The sequence below is a fragment of the Peromyscus leucopus genome, chromosome 4 (assembly GCF_004664715.2).
Source record: "Peromyscus leucopus breed LL Stock chromosome 4, UCI_PerLeu_2.1, whole genome shotgun sequence".
Taxonomy (NCBI): Eukaryota; Metazoa; Chordata; class Mammalia; order Rodentia; family Cricetidae; genus Peromyscus; species Peromyscus leucopus.
Genome location: NC_051066.1, coordinates 15,400,918 through 15,415,231, shown reverse-complemented (window position 1 = coordinate 15,415,231; position 14,314 = coordinate 15,400,918). Strand labels below are relative to the sequence as shown.

General features: G+C 41.6%; 1 protein-coding gene across 11 annotated transcripts in view; it reads right to left on the bottom strand.

Moving 5' to 3' along the window:
• Window positions 1-14,314, bottom strand: part of Ehmt1 (euchromatic histone lysine methyltransferase 1) — a 173,245-nt gene that overhangs the window by 26,784 nt on the left and 132,147 nt on the right. For 10 of the 11 annotated variants that reach the window (XM_028868685.1, XM_037204717.1, XM_037204713.1 and 7 more), the window contains 2 exons: window positions 9,115-9,237; window positions 15-116 (listed from right to left, as the gene is read on the bottom strand). In XM_028868685.1, the coding sequence (XP_028724518.1) occupies window positions 15-116; window positions 9,115-9,237 (225 nt within the window). Of the gene's footprint in view, window positions 1-14; window positions 117-9,098; window positions 9,238-14,314 lie in introns of all 11 variants that reach the window. The other variant, XM_037204720.1, reaches the window with a different exon arrangement.

Genomic DNA, 14,314 nt, shown 5'->3' with positions numbered 1-14,314 from the left:
CGGAATGACTTTACCTGGCAGTTGACATCCATCTGTCCATTTGAAAGCAGATATTGAACCACATCATAGTGGCCTTTCTTGGCAGCCAAATGCAAACATGTGGAGCCCTCTGCATCCTGCAATACAAAAGCCATTCAACCCAGAGAAACCACTTATGACTTAGTTCTTGGTGCAAACCACAGAGAACCTATGCTCCCAGCCTAAAGGAGGAATTAAAAATGAACCCACCCAACTGAAGTCAGACTGAGAGGACTAGAATCATGTCTCAAGGGCCCATGGCCTTTGTCCCAACTAAGGAGCCCTTCAGATTGGAAGAAACTCCACTCTTATCACATATACCTATATAATGTGTATATCCTGATGAAGAATTTGCCAATTTCTACCCTCCCTGAACTAGATGGCCCCCAGGCTTCTTGTCATAACCAACACTGTTTGCCAGGAACAGTTCTAACATGAATATGGGGCCTATCCAGGCCACAGCTGCTCCATAAAGGACACTGGAGAGCTAACCATGGTCATAGAGCACATGGAAAACGGAGTGGATTGCTCAGTAAGAACCATCCACATGTAGACTTTAAAACAAGGAGAAAAGAATAAGCAACAGGCAAGCTTGCCCTACAGATAACAATTCAGCCATATTATTGCTTCTGTATTCTTTGGTGCTGAGCGTATTTCATTAGCTCTTGGTTCTGCTTCCTCGTAGATTCTACACACATCATATTACCTACATCATCATCATCATCATCATCATCAAAATAAATTAATTAAAAGACACTGACCAAGAAGCTCCAGGCCAGGCTAACAGCTCCACACAACAAAAACCCAAGTACACCCAACAGGCCAGGCATTGCTCCTTTGCCATTGCCCCCCCCCCTTTTAAATTTACTTACTTTTATTTTATGTGCATTGGTGTTTTGCCTGTAGGTAAGTCTGTGTGAGGGTGTCAGATCCTAGAGTTGTTAACTGCCATGTGGGTGCTGGGATTTGAACTGGGGTCCTTTGGGAAAGCAGTCAATGCCCTTAACCGCTAAACCATCTTTCCAGTCTCCGGCCATTGCTCTTAAAGTCAAGTCTCCCCACTCTCATCTTTGTATTGACCTTATCTGTACTACCTTTCTCTCTACTTTCTATCTCAGAGTCCAAACACTGGATTTTAACACTCATCCTTAGACACACATCAATACATCTGATATTAATTAGGATGTCCATCTTCTAAAGAGGAGTCTGTATGCCCAATCCCATGTCACTGATATTGACAAATGACACTGGAAGACAGCTGTAGGTTTTCAGAACAGTGATGGCATAGGCATACATGGCAGGCACGCATGCACCCATACACACATGTGCATGCACACACACGCGTATGGACAAACACACACACATACACACACACACACTCACACACACAGATTCATGGCATCAACCTGTGTGTGTGTGTGTGCTCCAGATAGGAGGAAGGCAGAGTATGAGAGGGTTGGCTCACAGACTGGAGAATATTTTAGCCAATGGAAACTCATAGGACTAAGACATGAAAGAACAAAAAGCAGGAGCTTCTAGTAGGAAAAGCAGTGGTATGTATACTTTTCAAAGCAGTTGGCTGTATAGTCTCCAAGTACAACTCAAGTCTTTGTCACACCCACCATAGAGACAACCACACAGCTTTCTTCTTTTGTCATTCAACCCTGCCCCCAATAACAGTGGCTCTTGAGGGCTGGAGAGATGGCTCAGAGGTTAAGAGCATTGGCTGCTCCTCCAGAGGTCCTGAGTTCAATTCCCAGCAACCACATGGTGGCTCACAACTATCTGTAATGAGATCTGGTGCCCTCTTCTGGCCTGCAGGGATACATGCGGGCAGAACATTGTATGATAGATAGATAGATAGATAGATAGATAGATAGATAGATAGATAGATAGATTTTAAAAAAGTGGCTCTTGAATTTAGTATCTAGCTTTCTGATGCACCTCTCAATACTTGTAGAATCCAACAGTGGGGATCTTGAATAATTTAGAATAATGTACATCATTCCACAAGTCCTCTACAACTCCTTTTTAGTTCAGTGTGGTATTTCTAATTCTTCTTTGAAGATAACATGTAACATTCAATTGTTGTCTTTATTTTTTCCCCCATCTTACTATATATGAATGGATATGTGTGTTTTATACTATACATGTTTTGGCTGAGTACATGCCTATGGAGGTAGAAAAGGGTATCAGGTCCCCTGGGACTAGAATTATAGACTATTAAGTCAACATGTAGGTGCTGGAAATTGAACCCTGTTCTCTGGAAGAGTAGCTTATGCTCTTAGATGTGGAACCATCTCTCCAACATCTCATTGGTTGTGTTTAGCTGAGGTAAAACTAGCCCTAGATGCTACATTCCTAGCTGAGGAACATACAGCTATTTCTCATTTTTTGCTATTTAAAGATGTGTTAAACAATACAATGTTTCCTTCATTGCCTGTGCCAGGGTCAACCACATAAGAATTACCAGGATTCCACTTTACTGGTATGACAAGCTGCTACCCAGGATAGATCCAACTCACCCATTAATACATGTTCCTTCAGCTCTGGACCTTGTCAGGTAATTTCAACATTACAATGCTATCTTAGTCAGGTTTTAAATGCTGAGTACTGTTATACATTTAAAACTGTTATTTCATTGTCTATGTGCTGTTTACGTTCTTGTAAGTTTTCTTTTCAGTCGTTTATTATGTAATTGCTAAAATGATCTTCCCTTTTAGTTTCTGAAAGTTCTAACAGTTAATCTTTTGAATATGACTTTAAGGTTTATAATCTGCACAGCAAAAGTGTGTTCTACCGTCTCTCATACCACGCACGTCTATCTTCATTCTAAGGCGCCACTGATGGTGTATATATGTGCGTGTGCGTGTGCGTGTGCGTGTGTGTGTGTGTGTTTCCCATCAGAGAGCACATTCTGCAGCCAAGACTGCTGACACAGGTGGTTTAATACTCCACTTTTCCATGTTCTCTATTTGTTTCATCTGGTTTAATGAACTTCCTGCATGGTAGCTACATAGACTGCTTTTCCTGATTCCACTTTACTTTTCTTTAAGGCTGTATTTCTTAGTACTTTCTCTAAAGAGTACAATCTTTAGTGCTGGAAAGAGATGGCTCAGTAGTTAAAAATCACATATGCTCTGGTGGAGGACTAGAGTTCAGTTCCCAGCACCTCTATCAGGTAGCTCATGACTCCCATTAACTCCAACACCTAGGGAATCTGATGCCCTCTTCGGTTCTTCTCGGGCACCTGCACTCATATGCATATACCCACACAAAGACACATTACATAATTAAAAATAAATCTTTAAAAAATGTTCTCCTAAATCAGCAAAATTACTAACTACATTCTAAATACTTACCCTTCTGCCCACAGTAGTCTAATCCCTCATCAAGAACAGGTGGAGAGCACTAAGGAAAACCCCAACTACTGAGGAGCTGCAGAGCCCAGTCCTAACTGACACATCTACAACACAATGCAAGGCTCAGGATGACTGCAGAAGACAGGGGAAGCTCTAGGAGCCAAGGGAACGTGAAGTTTTCTGTGAGGTTGTGTCTCCTAGCAATGTCAGAGAAACTGCATCCAGGATGTTGCAACAACATGGCTGACAAAATATGAACTGAACACGGATGACACCAACAGACATACTAACTAACGTGTGTGTGAAACAGCTCACAAGGACTCAATCCTAGACAAAGAACTATAGAACTAAGGAATGCTGAGAGTGGGAGAAATGGTGTCCCCAGGACAGCTCTGCAAACCCATACAGACAAGCAGCACTATACAGACTGAGCAGGCTGTCTGTATATATCTAGGAATATATACTATTATATATTACATACATACATACATACATACATACATATGCATGCATCAATTGAATTGAAGAAAAGAATGAATTTGAAAGTAAGTGTGAGGGGGAGTTTGGAAAGAGGAAAAGGAAGGTGGAAACTGATAAATTTATAATATAATTTCAAATAATAAAAAATATTTTAAAAAACATTATTCATCTCTAGTCTACTTAAATGCCATTTTGACTTCCTTTCTCTGTGCTATTGCTGTCATAATTTATTTATAAATCTGTATCAACTCCATCTTATGTCTCCTGTCTTTTAAAAAATTTAAAGTGAGTTTGGGTGCAGTGTAGACTGCTAACAGGCTTCACATGCCTTCCGTGCCACCAGAACCAAGAGGAAAATCAGCACAGAACGGGCATCAAAGGAGGAGCCCAAGCGCACATTATCAAGGCTGTTGACTGAATTTGTTACCACCAAGGGAAAAAAAAGAAAAAAAGGGCAGGAGGGGGGTACGTGTGCGGGGGGGGGGGGGGGGGGGGGAATAAATCATCAACAGAAACAAATAGAAAGAAAAAAAAAGAGAGAGAGAAGAAGGGTGAACAGGCAAGGTGAAGGTGACTAACCAAACAACTAAAGATCTGCCTGCAGAAACCCAGACAGGAAGTGATGAGGCCACGTCTGACTAAGCATGCATCATGCCATCATGCCCATCAGTGGTCCCAGTCTCCCTTCCTGTACAATTCTATTTTTCTACAATCCAGAGGAATATTCTTTATCAACTATGTTCTGAATGCAAGGTTTTAGTAAACAGAAAGATTTAAAAAAGGGGGAAATCCCATTTTTTAAGTGTAAATGACTTTTTAAGAAGTAAAAACACAGCCGGGCGGTGGTGGCACACGCCTTTAATCCCAGCACTTGGGAGGCAGAGGCAGGTGGACCTCTGTGAGTTTGAGGCCAGCCTGGCCTACAGAGTGAGTTCCAGGAAAAGCACAAAGCTACACAGAGAAACCCTGTCCCAAAAAACTGAAGAAGAAAGAAGAAGAAGGAAGAAGAAAGAAGAAGGAAGAAGAAGAAGGAAGAAGAAGGAAGAAGAAGGAAAAAGAAGAAGAGGAAGAGGAGGAGGAGGAGGAAGAGGAGGAGGAGGAGGAGGAGGAGGAGGAGGAGGAGGAGGAGGAGGAGGAGGAGGAAAGAAAGAAAGAAAGAAAAAACACCAGTAGAGGTAGTGGGATACTGAACCATGGGAGGCTGTGACTGGTTCAGGTATCTAATGTAGGGGAGTAAAGCATACTTAACAAAAATTTGGAGTCTCAGTAATGCGTTTAATGTGTCTCAAATATTTTAAATTACTTCTAGTCTCATGTTTTTAGAACTGTTTCCTTAAAATAAATAAAATCACACTTTGATCCTTGTCCAGTCAAAACTATGAGCCAAGTAGGGCATGGTGTATGCCTTTAATCCCATCACTTGGGAGGTAGAGGAAGAAAGATTTCTGAGTTTGAGGCCAGCTTACGTAATTCCAGGACAGTCAGGACTACATAGAAACCCAGTCTCAAGAAAAAACTAACGAACAAAATAACAGAAAAAAAGTCTCTAAAATCTTTAACAACTGTAGATACGGTGGTCAGTTTTCACGCTATGCTATGAAAGATAAAACTCTATGTAGTATATGGCAAAACTGTTAAGTGAGCCAAAGTAAAGATACTAGCATCTGATGATGTTGTGAGACCCCTTAGGGAAAAATTTCCACCAAGCTTTAAGATGGAACATCACTGGAATAACTTTTAAAAAAGCATAATACATGCCTTTTAGTTTTTTGGTACATGTATTAAAATTGTGTACAGACTGAAATATCTATGTACTAGTCTTCAAACAATAAAATCTAGTTATTAAAAAATATTTAAAGAACAGCTTTTATAATCATTTTATTGCTTGAGACAGTGTCTTACTGTGTGGCCCTGGCTGGCCTTGAACTCTAGAGACCTGCCTGTTTCTGCCTTCCAAGTGCTAGAATTATAGACACGGAGCACCACACCTAGTTTCACACTTTCTCTGAGCTGGCCTTTTCTTCTTGGACTTCTTTCCTCTGGCACAATGATGCCCTCTTCTCGTCCACATACAGACACTGCAGGTTAGGCTGGCAGCAGGCCCTGGGCGTCTGTCAATATGCAACCATAGGTTTGCTCTGGTCAGTCTCAGAACTTCTTTGTCTCTAGTTCTGGACAATTTCTGCCTGATGTACCTAAGTGTGGTGCTTTCTCCATTTGCTTACTTGGGTTTTATTGAGTAGTTTTGTTTGTTTGTTTAGATCTGTAGATTACTGGTTTTTTTTTTTTTCAGTTTAAAAACGTTATGATCATGGCTTCTTCATCCTATTTTTTTTCTACTTTGTTTTCTCTGCTGTCTTTCTGACGAATCAGGCACATATATATGTTGGGTAGTTTGATGTCCTATAATGTTTGAATATTGAAAATTTCCCCTCACCCTTTCTTCTGCTATATTAAATCTGGTGCAAAACCCACTCACACATTTCTCAGTCTTGACATCTGCCCTCAGCACTTCTTAGGTGGCAGCTCCTCAAAGTCCTTGGTTTTGTAGGTTCCCAGCTGCTTCAGATGAAGACTTAGCACTCCAATTTTCAGTACAGCACACTCTATTCAATAAGACACCTTACTGGCCACAAGAACAGTATTTAACAGCAGAGAAATGGTGAAAATTTAATTTGATGTGAAAACAGACATGATAAGTCTGTGTGGAGTTTATGGTCACATTTTGTTGGGGATGGAGGGGAGAAGTACCGGTGTGAAAGAATAATTTTTATACTGGGAAGGAGTATTAGAGATGAACCCAGAGCCTCACAAATATATGCTAAGCATACACTCTACCACTAAACAACATCCCTACACGCCTATTCTTTCCATTGTTTATTTAGTATAGCATGTCATAAAATATTGCATTCCTGGTTTGTTTGTTTGTTTTTTTCAGTCTCATGCACCAGGTCTGGCCCTGAAGTCACTCCATAGTCGTAGTCGAGGGTAACCTTCAACTTCTGATCCCACACCTCTACCTCTTGAGACTAAAGTTTACAGGCCTGCCCTACCACACGCAGTTTATGTGGTATTGGGGATCAAACCCAGAAATTTGAAAATGCTAGGTATTTCATGAACTGAGTCACACCCTCAGCCCTCTAATTATTATTTTACTATCTTTTTTTTTTTATTATTACTATTTTAGGTTTATTTTGGTTTTTGACATAGTCTTACTATGTAGTTTTGGCTGGCTTGGAACTCACTACATAGACCAGGCCACCCTTGAACTCAGAGTTCCTCCTGCCTCTACCTTCAAAGTGTGCCACCATACTTGGCCTTCTAATTTTTAAGTGTACAAATCAGTAGAATTACATAATGTAAAATAATGATCACCACTGTTTCAATAACATTTTCACTGCCCAAAACAAAAACTCTACAATCATCATGCCCAAACACCACTGATCTTTTCAATACCTGCTAAACATCATCTAATGTACATTTTGTCTCTGATTTTCCTATCTGGGAATCTCATATAAATGGAAGTTTATAGTACTTATGCTTTCTGTCTAGCTTTTTTTGTTTTGTTTTGCTTTTCAAGACAGGGTTTCTCTTTGTAACCCTGGCTGTCCTGGAACTAGCTCTGCAGACCAGGCTGGCCTCTAACTCAGAGATCTGCCTGCCTCTGCCTCCCCAGTGCTGAGATTAAAGGCGTGTGCCACCACCGCCTGACTGTGTCTACCTTGATACACTTTATATCCCCAAGGTTTACCTGAACTGTCATATCTCTGTGTGTTGTTTCTGACCATGGCTGAATGGCATTCTGTTGAATAGATAGACTTCTTGTTCACTGATGTAATAAAGGATAACTGAGTTATTTCTAGGAACAGTGCTTCAATAAACAGTGCTATTCAGGTCTGTTTTGTACATCTTGATTATATATCTGGGGTAAAACTGCTGAATCACCATGCCATTAGGAATTATATTATTTTAAGAGAGGATGTTACTATGTAACCTTGTTTGGCCTAGAAGTCATGATCCTCCTACCTCTGTATTGTTAGTAGTATGATTATGGGTTTTACTACCTTGCAAAAGTATATAATTTTGGCTATTATGTTCAGTTCTTTGATCCATTTTACATATATATGGAATGCCCACATTTTTCAACATATGAATACTAAGTTTTCCCAGTACCATTTACTGAAAAGTTGCCTTAAATCAACTAACAACAAAAGCAATGGTTTATTTCTGAGATTTTCTTTTTATATCTAATTCTATCAGTTTCCAGCTCTATCTTTTGTTTGTTTTGTTTTTTGTTGTTACTGGTTTTTTAATTTTTTTTTTATTTTTGAATGCCAAATGCCGTTTATTGAAGGAGGGAGGAGGTCTTAAATACAGGCTGACAGCACAATGGGAGGGGACCCTGGAGGAGAGAAGTTCGCTACTGATGTTTTACAATCTAAGCTGTTAAAGCCCATTGTGCAGGGTACACAGACAAGGAGCTTCCCTTAAGCACTCAGGAGGGCGCCACCACTGCCAGGCTAACAATACTTTTGCTGATCCTTTATGAATTCTACACATAAGATCACATTAACTATGAACTGAGTATTTCCAACTTGGATATCTTCTATTTCTCTTCTGGAGTAACTGTTTTAAACAAAAGCAGAAAAGAATAATGAAGGAAAGGAAGCAAAAACCTTCATGGGCAACTCCTTATTGGTTGATTTGTCTATTCTTGGCACAATAGGCAGATCCAGTGCTTACTAGGGAATCTTTACTAATAGGATAGGTCACCAAGTATTTATAGTTTGCATCAGAAACATCCTCAAAGGCTGTTTTATGTCTGATTCCCAGGTTAGAGTCTGTGGAATTTTCAGGAGGTAGAGCCTGGCTGGCAGAAACAGGTTACCATGAAGAGGCCTCTGTAGGTTATACCTATTCCTGGGCCTGGCTTATCCTCTGCCTCTGATCTGTCAGCACATAAAAAGGTTCCTGCTGCCACTCTGCCATGCCTTCTGCACTGTGAGAGACCTAAATCCCTCTGAAATCATGAGCCAAAATAAACCTTTACTCCCATAAGACACTGCCAGGCATTTTATCACAATGATAAGAAAAGTAACTACTATACCAAGTAAGTAAAGATGCTATGTGAGACAAAAGGGTAAATGTCCGATAGCAACAAGTTCCTGCAGGAGTTTCAAGGAGAAACTGTCTCCTGTTCATCTAAGAAACATCTACACATGAAATAGGAATATGAACCTGACTGGGTGGGTACCTTCGGATCCACCTGTGCTCCGGCCTTGATGAGGTACTTCACTGCATCCAAGTGGTTGTTTTCTGCAGCCTCCATCAATGGGGTCCGCTGATCTTCTGAGCAAGTGTCAATATTGGCACCGGCCTAGTAAAACAAAGATTGTTTAGGTATGTTAAAGGCAATTTCTGCATCCTCCATCCCAATAAGTAAAAGAACTACGAGGCTTTTGCATTTATCAAGAGATTTAACATTAAAACTGCTTTGCTGACCAACTGTGTCTGATTCTTCACAACGGCATTCATGACGTAGTAACTAAAGGTGGAGCTATTCAGTGGTAGAGTACCCACCATGCATGAACACGGACCTAGACTCAATCTCTAGCACCCACACACGCAACACACTGACACCCCACACACACTCCCACACTCAGACAGACACAATTACTCTATCAAGGTCTACCTCAAGCAGAATATTTTTGCTAGACTTCATTTCTAAATTCATCTGACACACATGCACAGCAGGATATAGAGATGTCTAAGAAAGGGAGCACAAGAACCTCAGGAGAGAGAAAAGTATATGGGAGGGCAGAGGATACCCCCCCCCATCTATTCAGCCTGTTTCTCCAAGTGTTAAAATATTTTCCAGAATAAACAAAACAAAACAAAACCTAGCTTCACTGGGCAGTGGTGGCTCACACCTTTAATCCCAGCACTCAGGAGGCAGAGGCAGGCTGATCTCTGAGAGTTTGAGGCCAGCCTGTGCTGCTGAGTGAATTCCAGAAAAGGCACAAAGCTACAAGCGATAAGAATTCTGGAATAATTAGTAACTTTTTCAATAAAGAGGCAATGACAAGGACACACAGATGCCCCAGTTTGCTATCAACTGTGGCCAAGAGCAAGTGGTTGCTGACAGCTGAACCTTCTCCATAGGATTCTCCATCGGCTTCTCAGATTAAGGACCAAGGGCTAATACTTGACTTATAAAGTAAATATTTACAACGATAAAGGAAAAATAGTATTATTGCTGTCAGCAGTAAAAAAGCTGAAGTCCAGAGATGTGCTCCAAAAAGGAAAATTGTAGCTTCACAGAGCAGTGGCCAGAGGTCGGGTGACCACAGCGGCAGTGAAACCGAAGCATGTAGAGAAAACCTGAAAACATGGTGGGTTTCTACGCTAACCTAAAAGGGCAAGGTCTAGTACTTAAAAAACACAACAAAACCAATCACTGAAGGTAAAGGAAAGCTAGAACTCCACAGCAGCTAATTTTAATAAGTAAATAACTAAAGAACTTCTAAAAACACAAAGAATGGAGGTCATGCAGAAGCTCTGGGGAAGGTACAAGCTGCACTGCACTATGCAGGAAGGATAAACTTCTATTTGTACAGAGCACACCCAGCTCTGCTCCTCCATCACACACACACAGGGAAGACGCAGAGGCTCAAGAGCACCTACAATTGCCCATCCCTAGATTCTTCCTCAAGCCAGGCGAAGAGCGAGGCCTCAAAGCTGCACAGCACACAGACAAAACAAAACCTGTATGCAGCCCTGCAACCCAACCTCTGGGGTGGGGACCACGGCTTTCTGGAGAACTCAGGCGCCCTTCTACCCTCCGTTTGCCAAGTCCCTGGTCCCTGTTTCCAGCACCATTTGAGGGAGACTTGCTCCCTCTTTTTCTCCCAGGGTACTCTTGAGGAAGGAGAAATGAGAACTATGGGGATAAAAGTATAGAGGAGAGAGACAGTTAGAAATACAGAATAGCTAGGGAGAGCCTGGGTCCAAACCCACCAGCCCCTTCTGTCTCTTCTAAAGGGCCTTTAAAGGAATGCCAAGGGGTGGAGCAAAAGACCTTCCTGCAGCAGAGTCAAGTGCATACCATCCCAGGCACCTGGTGACCATGCATGTGGTCAAGACATCCCCCAGTACAGCCTTGCTGTGTAAAGCAAGCTCAGATCTCACTAGGAAGGTTTTATGAGCTCCCACAGGAGGCACAAAAGTAAGACCCACCAGATGCCTGATTAGATCTTCAAATAGAAAACAAAAACAAAAACAAAACAAAAAAACAGAACCAAAACAACCACACCTCCATCATGAGGAATGCCAATAGAAAGAATCCTGGATGTGTTGTGTGGAAACCACTGTGAAATTGGCATGACCTGCTTCCACAGGTTCCAAAGCCCTCTCTGTGTGTAAGGGTGCAATCCTAAGAGGGACAGTGACAGAGGAGGAATGGGGTGTGAAAGGGAAAGTTTGAATGTCTCTCATCAAACCCCAGTTACCCTTCAGAACCTTAGCACAACAATGCTACTTACAAGAACAAAGTACTGGAAACAGAACTCTGTCAATGAGTAGATAAATACCCACAGGCTAACGCTACTAGATAGGGCAGCCAGGCCTAATGGTGCTTCTGTGATCAATGCTTTCAGTCCAGGAACCAGACCACGGGCATTCACAGCACTGACCAAAGGATGGGGAAAACTCCAGATCAGAGAAGCACTTTCTGCAAAGCTAAAATGCCTTCCATTTATGTTGCCCAGACTGTAGCCCCAAATACCCAAGGAATAAGCAGGGTGCTGTCACTTTAAATCCAAACAATACACGTAATAGGAATCATTGTGCTGCAGTAGTCATAGACAATCAGCAATACACAGAAATGCATACACACACAGCTACATAAAGGCCTCATAGTAGGAAGCAGGTGAACATTAAAACTGCTCTGAACAGCCCGCTGTGTTGAATGATGCTGGTTTCCTGGCTCAGAACGAAGTGTGATGGTAATCTCAAAGTGTGATGGTAATCTCAAGTGTCAGTTTGATGAGATCAAGCACATCACCTGGGAGACAGCCTATAGGAATAAAGTGATTGAGGTTAGAAGACCCACCCACCGTGGGTAGCATTATTCCCTGGGCTAGGATCCTAACTGTATAAAGAGGAGAAAGTGAGCTCAGCATAAACATTCATAATTCATTCTTGACTATGGATGCAACAGGATCAGGTATCTCAAGGTCCTGCCGCTACAAGCTTCTACTCCATGAAGAAGTGTAGCTTCAAACTATAAGTCAAAATAACATTTTCTTACATTAAGTTGCTTCTTAAAAATTTTAATTACAATATAATCATACCACTTCTCCCCTTTGTTCCCCCAATCCCTCCCATGTCCCCTCCCCCTAGACCCTCCTATAGCTCTGGCTTACTCCGTCTCAAATTGATGACCTCTTTTATTCTTGTTGTTACATGCATATATAAATGAATAAATATATAAATACAACCTGCTGATTCCACATGGTAATGCTTGTGTGTACATGATGGCTGATCACTTTGTATTGGAAAAAACAATTAGAGAGCCATCCCTGGGAGAGATTAATTCTCCCTTTCTCAGCAGTCATCAGCTGCCTTGTCTACTTCTTTGCCTGGGGGTGGGAGCCCATGAGATTTCCTACTTCTATGTTAAAATGTCTACAGCTATTGTCACTGTTTCATCTTGTTTAGGCAGCCATATTGTAGGAGTGTTATGGGTGTAGCTTCCCTGTCATTTCTAGGAGACACAATCTTTTGTTTATTTGTTTTTTGTTTTGTTTTTCCGAGACAGGGTTTCTCCATGTAGTGCCTGTCCTGGACCTCGTTCTGTAGACAAGACTGGTCTTGAACTCACAGAGATCCGCTGGCTCTGCCTCCCGAGTGCTGGGATTAAAGGTGTGCGCCATCACTGCCCGGCTAAGAGATAATCTTACCTTAAGTTGCTTTTGTCTATATATTTTATCATAGTAACAGGAAAAGTAACTAATAAAACAAATAAGAAAAGAACCCAGAGAGCTAGAGAGATGGCCTAGTAATTAAGAGTACTGTGAGCCGGGCGGTGGTGGCGCACGCCTTTAATCCCAGCACTCAGGAGGCAGAGGCAGGCGGATCTCTGTGAGTTCGAGGCCAGCCTGGGCTACCAAGTGAGTTCCAGGAAAGGCGCAAAGCTACACAGAGAAACCCTGTCTTGAAAAACCAAAAAAAAAAAAAAAAAAAAAAAAAAAGAGAGAGTACTGTGATGACTCTTCCAGGAGACCTAGGTTCAATTTCCAACCCTCACATGGTGGTTTACCACATCTATAAGTCCAGTTCTAAGGATATGACACCCTCTTCTGGCCTCTAGGTACCAGGCATGCATGTGGTGCACAGACATACATGCAGGCAAAATACTCACAGACATAGCATTTTTAAAAAATAAATTAAAGTACATTTTAAAAAGAAAAGAGTCCTGGAGTCAGCTGGCTCAGCAGGGACCACCTCAGAGAAGGAATCTGAAGAGCCGTGACACAGGAATCAGTCTCCAATGGGGACAAGAGACAGACTGCAGGTCAGTTTAATAGAAGGCACTACACAGGTGCTGTAACTGGAATAACAGTGCCCTGGACACAGGGAAAACTAGAAACAAATATACTCTATTCTTCTTCCTGGAAAACACTGGTGATGCTGATTAGATTCTGGGGGTGAAACACACACACAATTAAAGGGCCTTCTAAGAATGGTATTATAAATACTATAGCTGGGATTTAGATCAAGCGACTGAGTGAGAAGTAAGCTGTGCTAGGCGTAAGCAGACCAGACACGGAACAGAAAAGAACCTATATATAAAGGTTACCCAAATACCTATTTCATTTTGTAGGATCTTCAGGCTTACAAAACATGGGAGATGGGAAAAATGAAACAGCTCATGTAGCTTACCTACATGGGCAAACCATATTCCATAACAAAGATGGGAAGCACCACTCTGCTCTGCCTTAAACAAGATGTTCCCCCAATGTTGGGGGAACCTGGAACCAGATAAGAAGCAATCCTGGTCTTGATATTGAACTTTAGTCAGAACTCACTTTGACTTACTCAATTTTCTTACATGTACCCATTTGGTTCTTGTTTTATGTTTTGTTTTGTTTTTCAATAAATAAAGCTAGACACAGAAGAATATATACAAATATATCTAAATTAGCTTAAAGGGTAAAATTATATGACCATGAACCATAATGCCTGTGAGTGTTTCAGGGTGGTAAGGCCAGAGACAGACAACTTTGGGCTGGCAGCTCTGTTTCTGAGGACACAGTAAGACTGGATCCAGAAGTTATGGTGCATCTACCTTCTAACAACATGTAAAAAACCAAGACATTAGACGGACGGCAGTGGCACACGCCTTCAATCCCAGCACTTGGGAGGCAGAGGCAGGTGGATCTCTGTGAGTTTGG